The sequence below is a fragment of the Vipera ursinii genome, assembly GCF_947247035.1.
Source record: "Vipera ursinii genome assembly, chromosome: Z".
NCBI classification, from domain to species: Eukaryota; Metazoa; Chordata; class Lepidosauria; order Squamata; family Viperidae; genus Vipera; species Vipera ursinii.
The window spans coordinates 102,817,010-102,835,844 of NC_139517.1; the positions used below are offsets into that span (position 1 = coordinate 102,817,010).

At 36.8% G+C, this 18,835-nt stretch overlaps 2 protein-coding genes across 3 annotated transcripts in view; both read left to right on the plus strand.

Annotated features, from left to right (window-relative positions):
- LOC310649502 (LIM zinc-binding domain-containing Nebulette) overlaps positions 1-18,835 on the plus strand; it is a 204,748-nt gene that overhangs the window by 88,431 nt on the left and 97,482 nt on the right. The gene's annotated exons all lie outside the window — the stretch shown is intronic.
- The window catches only part of LOC310649892 (uncharacterized protein), a gene marked incomplete at its 5' end in the record, with an annotated part of 62,294 nt that continues 59,885 nt past the window's right edge, over positions 16,427-18,835 (plus strand). Inside the window, 2 exons of the mRNA XM_083378723.1 lie at positions 16,427-16,498; positions 16,583-16,654. Coding sequence (XP_083234849.1) covers positions 16,427-16,498; positions 16,583-16,654 — 144 coding nt within the window. The remainder of the gene's footprint in view (positions 16,499-16,582; positions 16,655-18,835) is intronic.

Here is an 18,835-nt window from a genome sequence, read left to right on the forward strand (position 1 = left end):
GGTCGTGGTCGTGGTCCCAGGCGTGATCCGCAAGCTCCACTTGCCACATTGGCTTTAACCAACAATCCACAACCTCAACCAGAGTACGACAGACGACTTCTTTGGACTTTGGACAGTGGAGCAGCATTACATGTTACCTATAGAAAAGAGCTTTATACAGAGATGCACGAGCCTGAACCTGAACTTCGTGAGCTTTACTCTTTTTCAAATCATTCTGTTCAGGTCATGGGAAAAGGAACTCTTTATCTTGAAGAGTTTGATGCATTTATTCCTGATGTTTATTATGTACCATCAGCTAATAGTAATTTGCTTAGTCAGAGTTACTTGTCTAGCGTATCAAAATTCCAGGTTCATCATCTTGAAAAAGCAAGTTATGTAGTTAAAGACGGATATATTGTTGCTGAAACCATATTGATTGGTGGTGTTTATTACTTAAAGCCAAAGTCTAAGCAGCAAGAGCAGGCAAGTATACAAGATCCAAAAAGAGGGAGTGCAGGCCCAGTGAGAGATGTCCCAGTGAGAGATCCTGTTACCATTTCAAAGGCTCCTAAAGCTAACAGGAAGTCAAATAAGACACAGGTTGCTCATGGCAAGCCTGAGGTTCCTAATAAACATGCTAATGTTGAGAATTCACTAACTGGTAAACCTTTGCATTACAGGTGTATTCATAAGTGGCATAGAAGATTGGGTCACACCAGTTTCCGTGTTCTGAAGAAGATGCCAGAGTTCGCAAGAGGTTTGGATCTAAAGGGGTGTAAGGTGTTCTTGGATTGTGCTGTCTGCAAAAAATCCAAATCCAATGCAGCAACAATTCCAAAGCATGCTACACGCCTGTCAACACGCATTTTTGATTTGGTACACACTGACACCAACAATTGGTGGTAAAAGATATTTCTTGACAATTGTTGATAATTACTCTAGATATGGATATGTATTTCCTATGAGAGAAAAATCTGAGACCTTTCAGATCTTTAAAGACTTTGCTGCTCTTGTATATACCCAACACGAAGTCAGCATTGCCAGAATTCAGAGTGATCGCGGTGCTGAATTCATGTCTCAGCGTTTTCAGGACTGGATGCGTAAGAATGGCATACTACACCAGACCTCAGCTCCTTACACTCCGGCTGAGAATGGAGTGGCAGAACGCAGAAACGGGGTTCTGCAAACAATGATGCGTTGCCTACTTGAAGATGCTAACCTCAGTCTCTCATACTGGGGTGAGGCTATTAAATATGCTAATCATATCATCAACCATACTTGGAGTAGTGTAATAAATCAGACCTCTTATTTCATATTATATGGACACAAGCCTGATCTCATGCATCTCCATATTTTTGGTGAAAATATGGTGAATATTCCTTTAGCTCAAAGAAAGAAAGGAGGTCCTGCAGCAAAAAGAATGAAATTTATGGGTATTGATGATAATTCAAAATGGAGCAAATACATTGACTTTTCTCATGTAATAGTGATTTCACAATCCGCTACTTTTGAGGAAGATGCTGACTGGTCCAGGATTCATTCTAACAATCCTGAAGTTTATTTTCCTAGAGATGCTGCTGCTAATGCCATGCAGCCTGATGATCAAGATTCACAGGTGAATGTTCCTTCCATGAGTTCTTTTCAACCTACTGTTCCGTCTTTGCAAGCTGCTGATGCTGCTGCTGGCGATGATGATGAAGATGAGGACAAAACGGAAGAAGAATGGACGGTTGTTCCGAGATGTTTCAAGAAGACCACAAAGGGAATCCCTCCAAAACGGTATTTGTAGCAAGTAACGAAAACACCTTTACCTTTGATTTGTAATGTTACAATTCCTCCTGATAAGTTCACACAAATCAAACATCTTCCTGAATCAGAGCAAGATAAATGGCATGAGGCAATGCAGGCTGAAATAGACAATCTAAAGAAACTTCAAGTGTTTACGCCTACAAGCCCTCCAGCAAACAAGAAAGTTATTGGCACTCGATGGCTCTACAGAATTAAAAAGAAGCCAAATGGTGAGTCCTTCTATAAGGCCAGACATGTAGCCCAGGGTTTCTTTCAACGTTATCCTGAGGACTATACAAATACTTATTCACCCACAGTGCGGACTGAGAGTGTGAAAATCACCTTAGCCACTGCAACTATCCTTGGTTTAGAGGTTTTCCAGTTTGATGTTGAAACAGCTTATCTACATGCTGATCTAGATGAAGAAATCTATGTGAAAGGTCCTCCAGGTTTCTGACAACAGGAAGGGGATACTTGGTTTCTACACAAAAGTCTTTATGGTCTGAAACAGTCAGTTTAATGTGGTACTTATGTCTTTCTGACAAACTAAATTCAATGGCCTTTATTAAGTCTGAAACAGACGAATGCGTGTTTACTAAAAGATCTGATAATAGGTATGAGATAGTTCTTGTTTATGTTGATGATATTGTTTATATTGGTCCAAATAAGCAGATGAGTGAGATCTTCAAACTCAGGACTTGGTTCATGTGCCAAGTTGTGAAAATAGGTTTGCATGTTTGAAGATCAAACACTTTATTGCTCAGTCATTGGGTCGCTGCTGTATATTAGTAGTTGGACTAGACCTGACATTGCACTTAGTGTTAATCTCCTGACACATAGGCAAGGCAAAACAGTTTCATTGGACATGTGTTAAAAAATTATTGAGATACTTAAAGCACACTAAAAACATGAAGTTATTATTAGAACCGACACATACTGACTATGCAGAGTTATGTTGTTATGCAGATTCCGATTGGGCGAGCAATAAGAAATCACGTAAAAGTACTTCAGGCTATATGCTGCTTTTAAATGGATGTCCTGTTTACTGGCATGTGTGTAAACAGAATTGTTTCTTGTTCATCTACTGAAGCTGAATATGCTTGTGTGTCAGATGCATGTAATTCTCTAATGTGGTTTGATGCTTTAGTCACAGAGATCTGGACACAGCCGATTCGACTGATCACTGTGATGGAAGACAACGAATCTGTGGTTTATATATCTGAGACATGCTTTACAGGTTCTAGGTCTAGACACATTGACATCCGTTATCAAAATATAAGACAAGTAGTCAAACAAGGTTTTGTTAAATTGCAGTATGTGCCTACACATGATCAGATTGCTGATATGCTGAACAAGCCACTTCCTGCAGCCCAGCACGAGTATCTGCATAAGAAAATGTGTCTTATCTGAGTTCTGCTTTACTGACAAAAGAAGGGGATGTCACTGCATTTTTTTTAGTTTTTTGTCAGTAAGCTCGTTGCAGTCTGTTTCTCTGCAAGTTGAATTGTTATCATTGTAACCATGGTGAGTGTCACATGTTCAGCCATGTATTTTGTTTGGTTTTATATTTATTACTGTGTGCACATGTCCAAAACAAAACTTACTTTCTTTTTCCTTTCCTTTGTGCTCTCTGGTGAGATAGACATGTAGTCATGAGTCTTTCTGTGTGTTTACAAGTTTCTTTGTAATTAAAAGGTTAATAGTAGAATATATGCTTCGGGTTTTCTTTCTTTTACCTGTTGTTTATCATGCATTAAATGAACCACGTTCATCACCCTCTGATAGAGTTTTGTTTGATTTACTCTTCTGACATGTATTACCTGCTTAAAATTTCTGAGATCATTAATCTATCAGAATTCTTGCTGAAATCAATTTTAAAATGAAAAGAAAAGAGGTGGCGTTTGTAAAATATTGCTCTGCTTAAGAATTGTTCATTTGCAGACTGAATTGTCTCTGACCTATTTTCCCCTATTTTCCTCTACAAGGTCAGAAAAGTTTATATATGAGGAACATACAGTAATGGATCAAGGGGAGATGAGGATAAAGAGGGTAAAATTAGTTTTCATCAGCTACTGACTAGTTACATTTGCCTTGACCTTGGAGTTATTTATTTCATTTTTATGATTCATCATCTGCCTAGTGATTAGAAAAGTATATCTGTTTTGTTAAAACATTGAAATAGAGATGAGTAATATTTGATATCTTGTCATTTTACTTCAAATAGAAGTTGATTGTGCTGTTTTTGTTTGTTCATTTATTTATTCACCCAGTGCTACTCTTGATTCCTGACACATTTTTGAAGCAGGACTGAATTATTTTATCATCGTGACAGTAGTGAGATTTAAGGCTGGTGCAAGATGTAATATAATACAGTGCCATGTACATTAATCAATGAGAATGTAGTTAAAGAGAAAAGAGAGTTTCTTTAAAGGAGAATTGCTCCTAATATATACCTATTACATCAAAATAAAATTGAGAGGTTCTGTTTTCTTGTGAAGAAATTGTATTTTTTGCAGTCTTGATATTCAAATATTAGTTTCAGAGATAAGTTGAATGAGGCATATCTATACTAACAACAAAGATGCAATCAATCTACTCTTACCCTATTTTCTTCTGTGAAACAGAGCTATCAAAAAGACCTCCTTAGTCTGTTATGCACTCTCTAGCCAGATTAGCACCCTCTTTTGTGGATTTTATGTACTCAGCTATATTCCTGTTGAAGCCTAAGATGAAGTGAAATCAAGAAAAATGATTATTTCCTTTTGAAAACCTCCCTCATTTCCTCCCTAAGTTCATTTGATAGTGTAGTAAGTTAATTTTTGACTTACAGTCGAATTCAGTTCTATTTGTAGAGGCCCTGTCCTCCCCTTTTTTAAAGAGCTCTATATTTTTGTTAACTGGATTTCTTGAAAAATTGAGCCAGGTGCGTCAACAATTCTGTATTCTTAAGATTAGGGATTAACTGCAAATCCTATTCTTAATTTTTTAAATAAAAACCAATTAAAATACAAAGAGCTGCCTTAAATTGTCCTTACTCCTAATATAGCACAGCTTCCTTCCTTTACTGCCTTCCACATTTGTTGACTGTACTTCCCTTCCAGCCAATATGAAATTCACTTTTTGAAGAAATTATGCTTAGGAAATGCTGATATAGACAGTATTCTGCTCAGCTAAAGCTTCTCATGGATTTATGGCTCATATTTAGCTCTTAGCCTTGTTAATATTGTTTAAGCTTAAGATCCAACTACTTGAATTTTGGATATAAAGTATGAATTCTGTCATGAAATCAAAAGTTACCTTTTAAAAACATTTAGAAAAATAGAGAATTTAATAAACAAATGCTTTGTGTATTGAATCAGTCTTGACTCCTAGATGCCATATGAAAAATCCCTGTGGTTTTCTACCCAACATTTTTAGAATGTTGCCTTTGTTTTCTCCTTAGGACTAAGACTGGTCCAAAAATATCCAATGGCTTTGTGCATAAAGTAGTAATAGAACACTCTCCCAATTTCTACTTTAAAAAGCTTTTCCTATTATTGTTGGGTTTTTCCCCCTGAATTTTAATTTCTTATGGAACAACATGGCTGTGTAAACATTTAATCTGTATTTAAAAAACCTTTTTTTCACTTTTGAAAGTCTGCCTTATAGCTGAGACTTTATTTTGCATAAATGGATGATTTTCCATTGATGTATGTATTTGGATTTATATATTCATTAATTTTGCCAAAGTGGCTTAGAAATCTGTAGTCATTATACAAGGAACAACAATTTGCTGAATTAGCACAATATGTGATTGCAATCTGAATGTCCTTGTAATGTAGACCAGGGCTTTTCAACCGGTGGTATGCGTACTACCGGTGGTAATTTGGCACTTGGCAGGTGGTATGTGACTGTCCTAGATAAGTGGTATCAGGGTAGAGAGGAATGAGCTGAAGCAGTGGCAGCACCACACAAGCCTAAGGAAGAGACAGCTGGAGCTGCAGGGCTATCGGGGCTCAGCAGACGCACCGGGATCAGCGCTGGGTTCCAGCTGATAGGCACTTCTGGAAGCTGGAAGTGCTCAGAAGAGAAAAGGAGGAGGTGGGGAGAGAGGGGAGGATATAAAAGGTTTTGGCAGGAAAGAGCCAGTGAGGGCCTGCCCCTTCCCCGCCCCCTGGGCGCATGAAGAGGAGGCAGTGAGCACCTGGCATCCCTGCTGACCGTCTCTGCTGACCACTGAGGAAGAAAAAAGGTAAGAGAAGCGCTTCCCCTTCCCCCAGGACGCCAGCGCACATGTGCTCGCCGCCTTCTCCATGCATCTCCAGGGAGTGGGGCAGAAATGGCAGGGGGGGGGGCTTGCTGGCTCCAGGGCTGCCCCATGGATCTAAGGCTAAGCGCGTTCTGGCTTTGATGGCCTCAACTGGTAGATCAGCACCACACCCGCTTGCTGACCTAGCCCCGCAGCCACCAGGCTTCTCTTTTACCGGGACTGCCCCTGCCTGTATGGGATAGCTATGGCCAGCGGCAGCATGGCCACTGGCAGCGCTGGCAATCTGTCCCCTCCCGTCATCCTTCCTGATCATGGAGGAAGGAAAGAGAAGCAAGGAGAGGAAGGAAGAAATGGTGGAAGGAAGGAAGGATCTGGGAAAGAGACTGCCTTCTGAGCGCTTCACAGGTTCATTTTTTAAAGCTGCCTGAAGCTCCGGGCAGAGGCTTCCCATTTTGAGCCCTCCCCTTTCCCCCTGTTGTTGTCTCTGTGCCTGAAGGGCCTTTGCGTGGCTCTCAGCTTGCCTCTCCCAGACCTGGGCATGTGTGTGTGTGTGTGTGTGTGTGCGCGCACACGCATGTGTGCGTGCATGGGGAGGTCTCACTCCTTGCAGCCTCACACTGTAAAATGCTGTGACATTGGGGAGGAAAAGAACGAGAGAGAAGATAGAGCTTCTTGCAGCCTTCCACAGGGCTGGGAGTAGGAGCTGCGGGGTGTGTGTGTGTGCAGGGCATGATGCGATTGGCAGCATGTTGAGAAAAAGAAACAAGGACTCCAAAAAAACAGCTTTCATTAGTTTGCAGCCTGCCATTGCAGAAGGTCTGTGTTGAGGGTGCGGGGCTGCAAGGGGTGAAACCCGCTCCTGTGTACGCACACACACACATACACACACACACACACACAGAGAGAGAGAGAGAGAGAGAGAGAGAGAGAGAGAGAGAGAGAGAGAGAGAGAGAGAGAGAGAGAATGTGTGCAGGTCTGGGAGAGGTGAGTGCAGGGGCAATGATGGGGGAGAGGTCAAAATGTGAAGCCTCTGCCCACTGCTGCCTGCCTGCTGCCACCTCTGTCCAGAGTGTCTGGCAGCTTAAAACAAAAAAGCAGGGAAGGAAGGAAGGAAGGAAGGAAGGAAGGAAGGAAGGAAGGAAGGAAGGAAGGGCAATTTGGTTGGAAATGCCCCAGTTCAAAGGACAAAGCAATTTTCTGTTCTGTTTTGTCACAGACATAACTTTGTTGCAATTCAAGTTAACATTGGTATTATTGAATTGTGAGCTCTTAGGAAGGTATCATCATCAGCAGCCTCAAGGAGGAGGTAAGCGCAGCTAGGCAACCCCTTGGGGAAGCGGGTTGGGCTGCAGGGCTCTGGTGCCCCGGGAACTGAAGGTCCGGGCTGACCACTTGCTTTCCACTGCTAAGTGAACTGTTGTAAGTCGAGGACTACCTGTACTTTATCAGTTTCCCCCCCCCTTTTTTTTTTTTGGTCATCAAGTTATTGACACCTTGCTAGGTGACTGATGGTACTCGAATATTGCTGTATACTAAAAGTGGTACAATCGGTGAAAAGGTTGACTAATGTCTTTCCGGCTTGAGTTGGCATTAGTGCTTGGCAAACATCTTGCTTTATGACCTCATGAATAGGAACCAAAATCACAACCATTTGTGATAGTTCGTTAAGGAATATTTGCACCCAAAGATATTTTTCTTATGTGTGAATTTTGGCTTATTTTGTTGTGATAATTATTTTTAAGTGATTTTAATTGATACCTGGGAGATACTTCATATTAGTTAAAAGAAAAGAAATTTATTAGTGACATGGAAGAAACAGCCACAGCAGAGGAGTAAAAATAAATTATTCTAGGATTAATAGGACATCTGTTGCCCAGTTATTTATCTATTCAATAGACAGTAGTGATCAAAAATATTATATTCAGCTGAAGTAACAGAATTAGCTCTTCTATCCCTTCTTTTTTAAAAAAACAAACCCAAATATTTTTATTGTTGATGGAGTGAAAATCAAAAGAAAAATAGCCAAAAACAAAATAGGTACTGAATATAGATTAAAAATATTATGAAAAGATTTTCTGGTCATACTATCTTCTTTTCTCTTTCATTTGTATATCTATACCTTTTATTGAACATTAAAGGTTGTTGGTACTTTCTATTTAAATCCTAGAAATCATATTCCAGGTTCTAAATTTGACTTGCTGTGCAATGTGGTGCTTGAATTTGATTTTAAAATTCTATTACAGATATTTTATTTATTTTATTTTAATTCCATTTATATCCCGCCCTTCTCCGAAGACTCAGGGCGGCTTACAAGCTTAGCAGTAGCCTTCATTCTATGTATATGCCTGCTTATTAGGGCTTTCACACAATTTTGATTGTAGCATATTCATCAATTCGAGTTTCCCAATCTAATGATGTTGGCAAGCTTTCTCTTTTCCAGCATCGTTGCCAATATAATAAATAGCAATATGTTCCATTGATTAATTTTCTAATTTATTAAATTAGGTATAATTTCCTGAATTAAACCTAATAAAAATATCTGTGATTTCAGTTTCAGTTTTATATTTAGGGTTTTTTAAAACAATATTTTGATTAGTTGTTTCCAGTGTTTTTGAGTTTTTTTACATTATCAATACATATGTTATTCCAACTTGTTACGGCATTTCCAATATTTGTTCTTATATGCTTTTTCTATCTTGGCAGTTATTGAAAGGGTTATGAACCATCTATAAAATATATTATTCATTCATTTATCTAACAAATTTACATGTTTGTCATCTCACTGCATGTGATTGGGTAGTGTACATAAACTCTTAAAAAATAAATAAAAGCAAGATCCAACTAAACACAGTTCAGTCATCAGGCAGATTCCCAATTGGAGTACCAAGTTTGCCGGAAGAATCACATTTTCAGGGTCTTTTATAAATGTTTAATATTATATATTTATATAAAATATAAATATTATATTTATCTATTTATTTAATTATACATTATAAACTTTTATAACAATTTTCCCTTATATTATAGCCTAGGTTAAATTTTATTTATTTTTTCATAATTTTTCCCAATTTGAAAATTAAGTTAAAAGCTTGACAAAAAGAAGTGAATAATTCCTGAATCCTAAATAAATCTGACTTTCTAGATTTTAATACAGCCATTATGTATTTCACTTAATATATAACATATGATAAATATCAGTGATACAAATATGTTTTCTGATTGATCACATTTTTGTAACATTGTAAACAGTGTATTATGCTGTACATTATTAGTGGAAATTTTTTCACATCCTTCCCATAAACTGTAACAAAACAAGAACTGCTGTTATGTGAGTCTAATTTTAGGATCATAAGGTGCTCCAAAGATATGGTAAAGATAGGAATTGGCAAAGAGCTGCAAAAAAATGGAAAATAATTTGTTTTTAAGAAGAGTAGCTTCCTACTAAGGCAAATGACCTTCATTTAATCTAATGAGAACTATAATATATCTTCAACTCAAACACATTTCTCTGTTTCAAGATAGGCAGAGTCAAGAAGTGAGTGGAAAGGCTAGCATGAATCATCTAACAGTACCGAACCAGCCATTACCCTATTGTTACCCTGATGATATATTTCATGATATCATAATTGAGATTGTGTATTGCTTCAGCTAGGTTATGAAGCAAAGTTGTCTTCAATTTTGTGTACTTAAAGAAATATCTCATAATTATGCCTTCCAGAAAATACAGGTTAGGGTCTGTAATTGGGGTCTTGTGGGTGTTATGAAAATAATACAGAATTACTCTCCTTTGAAACTGTGCAGTGTGTTACATAAAGCTTTCATGTTCATAATCATTTTGAATTATTATAAGATCTTAATAAAACCTTTTACATGTAAGACATGATTTCTATGTGAGGTACAATCACTGATGTTTCTCATTAAAAAGCAAGTAGTTGTCAATGGAAAGCCTATATCTGAGAGTCATGGAGTCATTGCTAAAGCAGATAATATAATAACAAATGTATAAGGTAACTTCATATGCATAGCTGCCCTTGCATATGTAGTATGCCCCACATCTAACTACAGAAACTTCTTTGTTTCACAGTAGGACTTTTTTCAACACTGGCAATGGAATAGTTCTCTTCTACTGTACTGAAGAAGTGGTACAGAATAGCTTAGGACATACAATCTTTTCTGCTGCTTATTATCCTCATGCATCTGTTTACCTGGCTAGTGGAAATCCAGCCCAGTTCTTTATGTATTACATAAATTTGATTTAGATTGTAAATTAGAACTTGGCTCTTTTCTTGTTTCCTCCTTCACTACCCCCAAATATTTTAATACAACTATATCATAAAATAAGTACATATCTAAAAGTGCTGGTTCTAAAGAATCATAATAAGTGCCACAAGATTATATTACTGATTATTGATGTTTAGCTTCTGCACACTCATTGGAACAGTGAATGGAGAATAGAATTTATTAAAACACAAGTTAATCCAAAATTCTAAAGAAGCTTATAAAAGTATTCTTGAGCAACATCTTGGGTATACATATTTATAACAATAACAAATATAATAATAATAATGACCATTTGTCTGAAATGATATAGGGTTTCCTGCCTGAGCGGGACTAGAAGACCTCCAAGGTCCCTTCCAAGTTTTTTATTATTATAAAACTTTTATTCATAAAACATGAAACTCAGTCAACTGAACACTCAAATTGAGGAGATACCTGGCTGATACCTAGGATGCTGGCAGCAACCCATGTCAACCATTAGTGCCAGTCAATTTGAGTGTTTCTGTACTCTTTCTAGAGTCTCAACATCTTGGTGACCAAAACTGGATATAGTATTCCAAGTGTGGCCTTACCAAGGCATTGTAAAGTGGTACTAACACTACACATGATCTTGATTCTATTAATGCAGCCTAGCACTGTGTTGGCTTTTTTGGCTGCTGCAGTACACTGCTGGCTCATATTTAAGTGATTGTCCACTAGGACTCCAAGATCCCTCTCAAAGTCACTACTATTGAGCAAGGTACTACCTATACAAAGCTGTGCATTTGGTTTTTCTTGTCTAACTGTGGAACCTTACTTTTTTCACTTTTGAATTTCATTTTGTTAGAAAGAGCCCTATGTTCAAGTCTGTCAAAATCCTTCTGTAGCTTAAGTCTATCTTCTGGAGTGTTGGCTATTCTTGCCAGCTTGGCGTTGTCTGCATATCTGATGAGTTCCCCATCTATCCCCTGATCCAAATCATTGATGAAGATGTTGAAGAGCACTGGGCCCAGAACAGAGCCCTGGGGCACCCCACTACACACTTCCTTCCATGTAGATGCAGTTCCATTGAGTACCATGCACTGAGTACGGCCGGTCAGCCAGCTACGAATCCATCTGGTGGTGATGCTGTCTAACCCACATTTTTCTGTCTTATCAAGTAGTAGGTTGTGATCTACTTTATCAAATACCTTATTGAAGTCCAAGTAAATTATATCCACAGCTTTCTTCTGGTCCACTAATTTTGTCACCTGGTCAAAGAATGCAATATGGTTTGTCTGGCATGATCTGTTTTTGACAACCCCATGTTGGGTTTGTCTTTGTTTGCCCTCTAGGTATTCGCTGATTCGTTGCTTGATTATCTTTTCCAGAATCTTCCCAGGCATTGAGTTCAGGCTGATACATTTGTAGTTACATTTTTTCCTCCTTTTCTGACGATGGGAACTACTTCAGCTCTATTCCAGTCCTCTGGTAGTTCCCCAGTGTTCCAGGATCTTTGAAAAATATAGTTCAGTGGTTCTGAGGTCACATCTGCCAGTTCCTTCAGTACCTTGGGGTGTAATCCATCAAGTCCTGGTGATTTGAACTCATTTAGGATGGACAGGTGCTCACTTACCATTTTGTCGCCTATCTTAAATTGTGTTTCTAATCTGTTTTTTATGGTACTGTTTTTGATAGGATGGACTGTTTTTCCCCTTTGTGTAAAAACAAATGCAAAAATGAGTTAAATAGTTCTGCTTTCTCCCTCTTGCTTGTCATCTTCTTGCCACTTTCCCCCACTAATGGACCAATCATTTCCTTAACCTTTTTCTTGTTTTTTACATGTTGAAAGAAGCTTTTTTGTTATTTTTTACTTTTGTCTCAAGCCTTAGTTCATTTTGAGCCTTAGCTTTCCTCCATCTTTGTAGGCTCTGGCTATTTGCTGATATTCTGCCTTAGTTATGTGCCCCTCTTTCCACTTTGTATACTTGTCCTTTTTATTTATTAGAGAGTTCTTTATGCAGCCATGCTGGTTTGTTTTGAGAGCTGTTATTTTTTTCCCCTTTGTTGGTATTGATCTAGGCTGGAATCCTTCCCAAGCTCTCTTGAAGTTTATTGAAATTAGCTCTCTTAAAGTCTAGTTTGACTATGTTCTTTTGCTTGCGGTTGCATAATGTTGAATTCGAATATTGCATGATCACTCCCCCCCCCCGCAAGGTTCCTGTGGCTTCAACACCTTCTATCATTTCATCTCTGTTAGTGAGAATTAAGTCCAATATGGCTAATCCCCTAGTTCCCGTCTCTACTTTTCTGTCTCCTGGCAAAGCCCCTTGGCATTTTGATTTACAGGTTATTATCTTCAGGCTTGTGCTGAGACTTAAAACTCTCTTTTTGCTCTAGAAAAATCCACAAAGCTTGCTGTTACAGATTCAAGCAGCCATTGCATTAGGTTTTTTTTTTGTTTAAATATTTGAAAGGCAAACTATGAGATCATCATAGTGATAAAAGCTCATCCCAGTTATGCCCTTAGCCTTCCTGGAAATTAACTTTCTGGTGAATGTCTGAATATGTTAACATTAATAAATAAACTTCTGGTTTGAAAAAAAAATCTATTCTATTTATCTTCTTAGTTTGTAGCTTATTTTGGATTGCATTTTATATCTTTTTATCTGTTCTCCCTTATTTTTAATTTTACCATAATAACTTTATATTCATCTAGGCTTTTGTTCTCCTATTCATACAATTTTTAGTAATCAGAAAAGCCTGCTACTGAGGTTAGTTAGTTTTTTCTCTTCTGAACTTCTCATCTACCTCATGAAAGCTTCTCCCAGCCTACCATGATTAAACCTATTTTGTTTTTCATATTTTGAAATGTAAATGTAATATTTATCTTTTTTGACAGATTTTTGGGAATATTTTTGCTTTTGCTTTTCTAGTTTAGAGTATCCTATACATTTTGATATGAAATAATGTATTTCTAGCACTACAATTATAGTTCTTTAAGAATTGAAATAATTACAATGCTATACTTTAAAAATGATGCTGGCTTCTAAGTAATTGCTTTTTAAAAACATTTTTCTTTTGCTTTTATAATTGTGTTCTGTAGCCCAAACATGATTCATTATACCTTGTGTCTGTGGCATAAATAATTATGCCAATTCCCTTTTCTTTTTGATATTATAGTACTAGAAAATTCCCTAATTTTTACCTTCAGCCTAAAGATAGTCAATTGGATACAGCTGTGAAATCTTTTATAATCTTTATTTTCAGATTTTGTTGTTAAATTTAAAAGCATTAGAAACACTGTGGCAGTTCAAATACTATTTATGCTGACTCAGGAATTCTGGGACTTGAAGTCCATGAGTCATAAAAGAGCCGAGGTTGCCTACCCCTGTACTAGCTATTTCTATAGCAACAAACTATCTAATCAGCAAAATCCAAAGTCAAAGTGTCATTTTTTTTCAACTCAAGCACAAAAGCCAGCAATGGTTACCAAACAGAAACAAAATTCGAAAGCTCTTTTCTCTGATTAAAGCAGTGTCTTTCCATCTTTGTGCAGAAACCATTCTTGCTTCAATCAACATATATAACAGCAATGTTCCATTTTTTTTCAAGTTCTTTGTCCATTAACATTGAAATGAAAGTCTCTAGTTTGATTTTTATATTCACTTTAAGAATCTTCTGTATAAAAATATGAATCTTACCCAATACTGTTTTATTACAATTCCACCAAAGATGATAAAAAAGTTCTTTCTTTACATTTACATTTCCAATATACATTTGAAATTTATGAAATTTATGTATCCTTGATAATTTATCAGGCGTTAAATACCAACAGTACATGATTTTCAGTTACAATTTAATATAAATTTTAAACCCTTTGTCCACAAGTTCATCGTTACCACACAGTATAATTTCAAGAGTCAAAGTAAACCCATACATTTTTAAATCTAATTTAAACCTTTCTTTCAGTTTTAATTATGTAAACCAGTGACAGCCATACTCTTGTGATTTTAACTCTTCTTTGGATTTCAGGGTGGGTGCCCACCGTTTTGAACCCCTTGCCCCCTCATTGAAAATGCCTCTTCTACACATCCCTGCTATAAAGTTTCATGAGACATTGGAATAGAATTCTGAAAGGAAAATGGTTCATTAAAAAAGAGGGGTTAAATTCCCTTCAGCTTTAATCTTTTTAGGAATTTTGGAGCACCATTTTGAGAAAAAAAATCTGCTCAGTTAGAATACTTTTGGTGTTTATAATATCTTAAGCCAATGCCAAATATATTCCTGAACAGATGTTTGTCAGCTGTGAAATATAATGTTTCATGCACTTTGATTAAGGACTTTCAAAACAAAACATGCTAAGTGGGAGATGAAAAACAAAAAGTTACACAAATAGTTTTTAGGCTGTACATTTAATACCTTAACTGTATGTTAGAGTTGCAGCAGTGTTTTTCTTTTGGAATGTCATATTGACATTATAAAATAGATATTTGATAAGGCATAGATAGGGTTATGTTTTTCAGGAGACTGAAGAAAAGAGCCATATTTATCATCTTGTCCCAGTTGTCAAGGTAACCATGTTTATTTATTGAAAATTATTCTTAGTAGGGAGCCTAAATTCTTGCTTAATTATTGCTAGCTATTACATTTTTCAGTTCATTGTATATCACATTACTTCAATAAGATCCAATGCTTCCATGAATTAATGAAACAACTAACTTATGAACATGCAAACTGTACTGAATTTATCATGAGGCGAGAGGAAGAATGTATAAGATGGATAGAAAAAAGTTACTGCACTGTTAACACTAATATATACTGAATCTTTTCTGGAATAATATCTTCATTCTGAAGGCCAGTCTCAAAGAAAAATAAATATAAGCAGACTTAAGCAGTTTCATCTGAATGAGAGAGAGCAGTGGAGCTGGTATTTTAATTATGATAACAATGCAGGATACTCTAGCATTTTTAACAGGTATCCCAGTTGCAGAACCAAAGTTATTCTGAAAAACTTGCATTCTATGAATTATTATAATATATTTAAGAAGAATTTAGGTTTCCTTGTGTAGAATCAGTTTGCTTGTTAAGATGATCAAATTGACTTAATTAAAAATGAATAAGTTATATTTTCACAGGAAAATAAAGTCATGATGTAAGTAAGCTTTTGCTACAATAATCTTTGATACTGAACAATTCAAGTACACTTATAGAAATATTTGTAAAGTAATGCTTGTTTATATGTTTGCAACTCTTCTCTGTAATGGAAAAAAAGTTTGCAGAGCATTAATAAACTTATCTAATGATTTAGCTCTGATTACAGGTAGTCCTTGACTTACAGCAGTTCATTTAGTGACAGTTTGAAGTTACAACATCACTGAAAAAGTAACTGATGAACTTTTTTCACATTTACAAACATTGTAGTATCCCCATAGTCAGATGTTTGGCAACTGACTCATATTTATGATGGTTGCAGTGTCCCAGGGTTAGGTTATCACCTTTTATGACCTTCTGACAATCAAAGTCAATGGGGAACCCGTATTCACTTAACAACTGTGTTACAAACATAACAACTGCAGTGATTTACTTAACAACTGTGGCAAGAAAGGTTATAAAATGGGGCAAAATTCACTTAACTGTTTCGCTTAGCAACAGACATTTTGGGCTAAATATGTTTGTAACTTGAAGACCACCTGTACCAACTTTAGCAAATTACCAATGATTTGTGAACCATCTTATTTGAATAATTCATTTTTATTCAAGTTTGATAATTTATGTAACTCATATCCTCATTAAACAGATCTTCAGTCATTTAAACTAATTGCAAAACAATATTTATTGTTTTAAAGAGGTCAGTTCCTATGTCATGCCAAAAATGATCTTTGGCTCTACTTATTTGGAATTATAGGAAGTTCAAGAGTCAATAAATTTCAAGGGCATCAAGCTAGGGAAGGCTGTTTTTCAAGAATGTTTACCCGAAGGACATCTGATGCTTTTCACTTCATGCAACATTGTTCAGATAAGACTTTCAAGTATTGCCTAAATAAGGAAGAAACCTCAGTGAGATGAAGCTAGCCATGAGACCAGAGTGACACAAGGAATTCAAATGGAAAAGGGCATAAGCTGCTTCATTACTGAACCTTGCCATCTTTCTAAAAGAACAAAAAATGAGAATGATTTTTCAGGAATCTTCAAAGAACGAAGATGAGGAAGTGGTGGAGGATGAAGAAGAGGAGGATGCAACAGTAGGTGGATGTGATCTATTCATTAAAGTGTGAAAAGATTTATTTTCTGATTTGCACTTACTTTTGCAAATACTTTCCCCCTAGGTATTCTTTAAACCTGTCATTGAGGATAAAAACATGGAACTTGCAAGAAAATGCACAGAGATAATAAGTAATGTAAGTAAGTTTTTCAGTACTAGTTAAATTAATTAGATAACATTACTACCCTTTCTGAGATTTAGATATGTAAATATTGCTTCAGATATATTTGTTGCTCTAACAAGAAATGAAAATTGATACTGAAAATGTTTTATGTATTTTATTTTATTTATTTGTCAATGAAAATTACAAATTCAGACAAGCAAAATGAAAAAAAAATTAAAATGTGACAGGGACAATAGATAATAGACAACATGTTAGTGAACTTACAAATGTCTATTTAGGAAACCTTAAATATGGGGTAAGATATGTATACTTTGAATGTATTATTCAAAGCATCTGTATTTTTCCATAATATTGTGGAATTGGGCTTATACCCTTTCCCTCTATCCTATCCTATCCTATCCTATCCTATCCTATCCTATCCTATCCTATCCTATCCTATCCTGGATTATTTAGAACACATTGGCATATTGGGATCTTTTTGGCTGAAGAGAAAGATATTTAACATACTTCTAGGTGTTTTAAGAATTCTACCTTTCAGATCTTTGCAATATTATCTCCTTCTGGCCAGTTGTATTTCTAATTCAATTGTTTATTATGATTACACCATTAAAAAAATCTAAAATTTTAAATTTATATACTTAATTTAGACATAGTTAAGAAAACCATTGTTCATGTCAGTTTAAAAAGTTTTAGTAAACTATTTGGATTAGTTTTAAAATAATTCAAATTCTTTCGTAATTTTCCTCAAATGAATATTGCAGAATCAAGAGATTCATGCATTCCTCCCATTTTTTGTCTAACCTATTTAATTTAAATTTAATTTTATTATGTTTTATTGAGTGGTTATTACTTGATTAATTGGGAATACTTTAGCAAACGGAAAATATGATTGTCAATTATCCTTGTTTGGTTTATGCAATGTTGCTTTGGGTTTTTGCTGTTTTGAGTTGTTTGTAATTTATCTTTGTTAGAAAGAGAATAGTTTTGTACCGACTCCAGCTTTGTGTAGCCAGAGTTTCACAAGTAATCCTTGATTTATGATCATTCATTTAATGTTGGTTTGAAATTATGACTGTTACACAATCCTTGTGGTTATGTGATTACAATTTGGGTGCTTAGCAACTGGCTCACATTACAGTGTTCTTGTGGTCATGTGAATCTGTGGCCTTCCTAACTGGCTTCCAATAAGCAAAGTCGATTGGGGAAACTGGATTCACTTAATAACCATGGTGATTCACTTAACAACCATGGTAAAAGTGGTCATAAAATTGGGTTTGGTCCATTATGATTGTACCAACATGGCAGAAATTTGAGTCCATTTGTGATCATCTATTTAAGACTACTTATAGGTGTAGGGTGAGGGTGACAAGTGATAAAATATGCATACAATGTCATATCACAGCTATGAAAAGACAGAGCTTGCAAGTGTGACATTGTAACACATCAATGTGGCATCACTTTGGATAGGAAGGCATACCTTTGACCTTAGTCTGAATTGCAGAGCTGCTAATAGTTATAGAGGAACAATACTGCAAACTTTTCTTGATAAGCAACTTAATGGGGAAACGATGGGTTTGGCCGAGAACATTTGGGAAGAGTTTGATCCTGTGACTCCTGATGAAGTGGACAGGATCATGGGGAAATTAAGTGCTACCACGTGTTTGTTGGACCTGTGTCCCTCCTGGCTGGTTTATGCGGCTCGGGAGGTTACATGAGGCTGGCTCCTAGCAGTTATTAATGCTTCCTTGAGTGAGGGGTGCTTCCCTGCCGCCTTGAAAGAGGCGGTGGTAAGGCCCCTCCTCAAGAAACCTGCCTTGGATCCAGCTATTTTAAATAACTTTCGTCCTCTCTCCAACCTTCGCTTTCTTGTGAAGGTTGTTGAGAGCGTGGTGGCACGGCAGCTCCCTTTGGTCCTGGAGGAAACTGAGTATCTGGATCCATACCAATCGGGTTTCAGGCCCAGGTACAGCACGGAGACGGCATTGTTCGCGCTGGTGGATGATCTCTGGCGGGCGCGAGATAGGGGTTATTCCTCTGTCTTGGTCCTATTAGATCTCTCAGTGGCTTTTGATACCATCGACCATGGTATCTTGCTGCAATGTCTTGAGGGGTTGGGAGTGGGAGGCACCGTTTTACGGTGGTTCTCCTGCTACCTCTTGGGCCGTTCGCAGACGGTGTTGGCAGGGGGGCAGA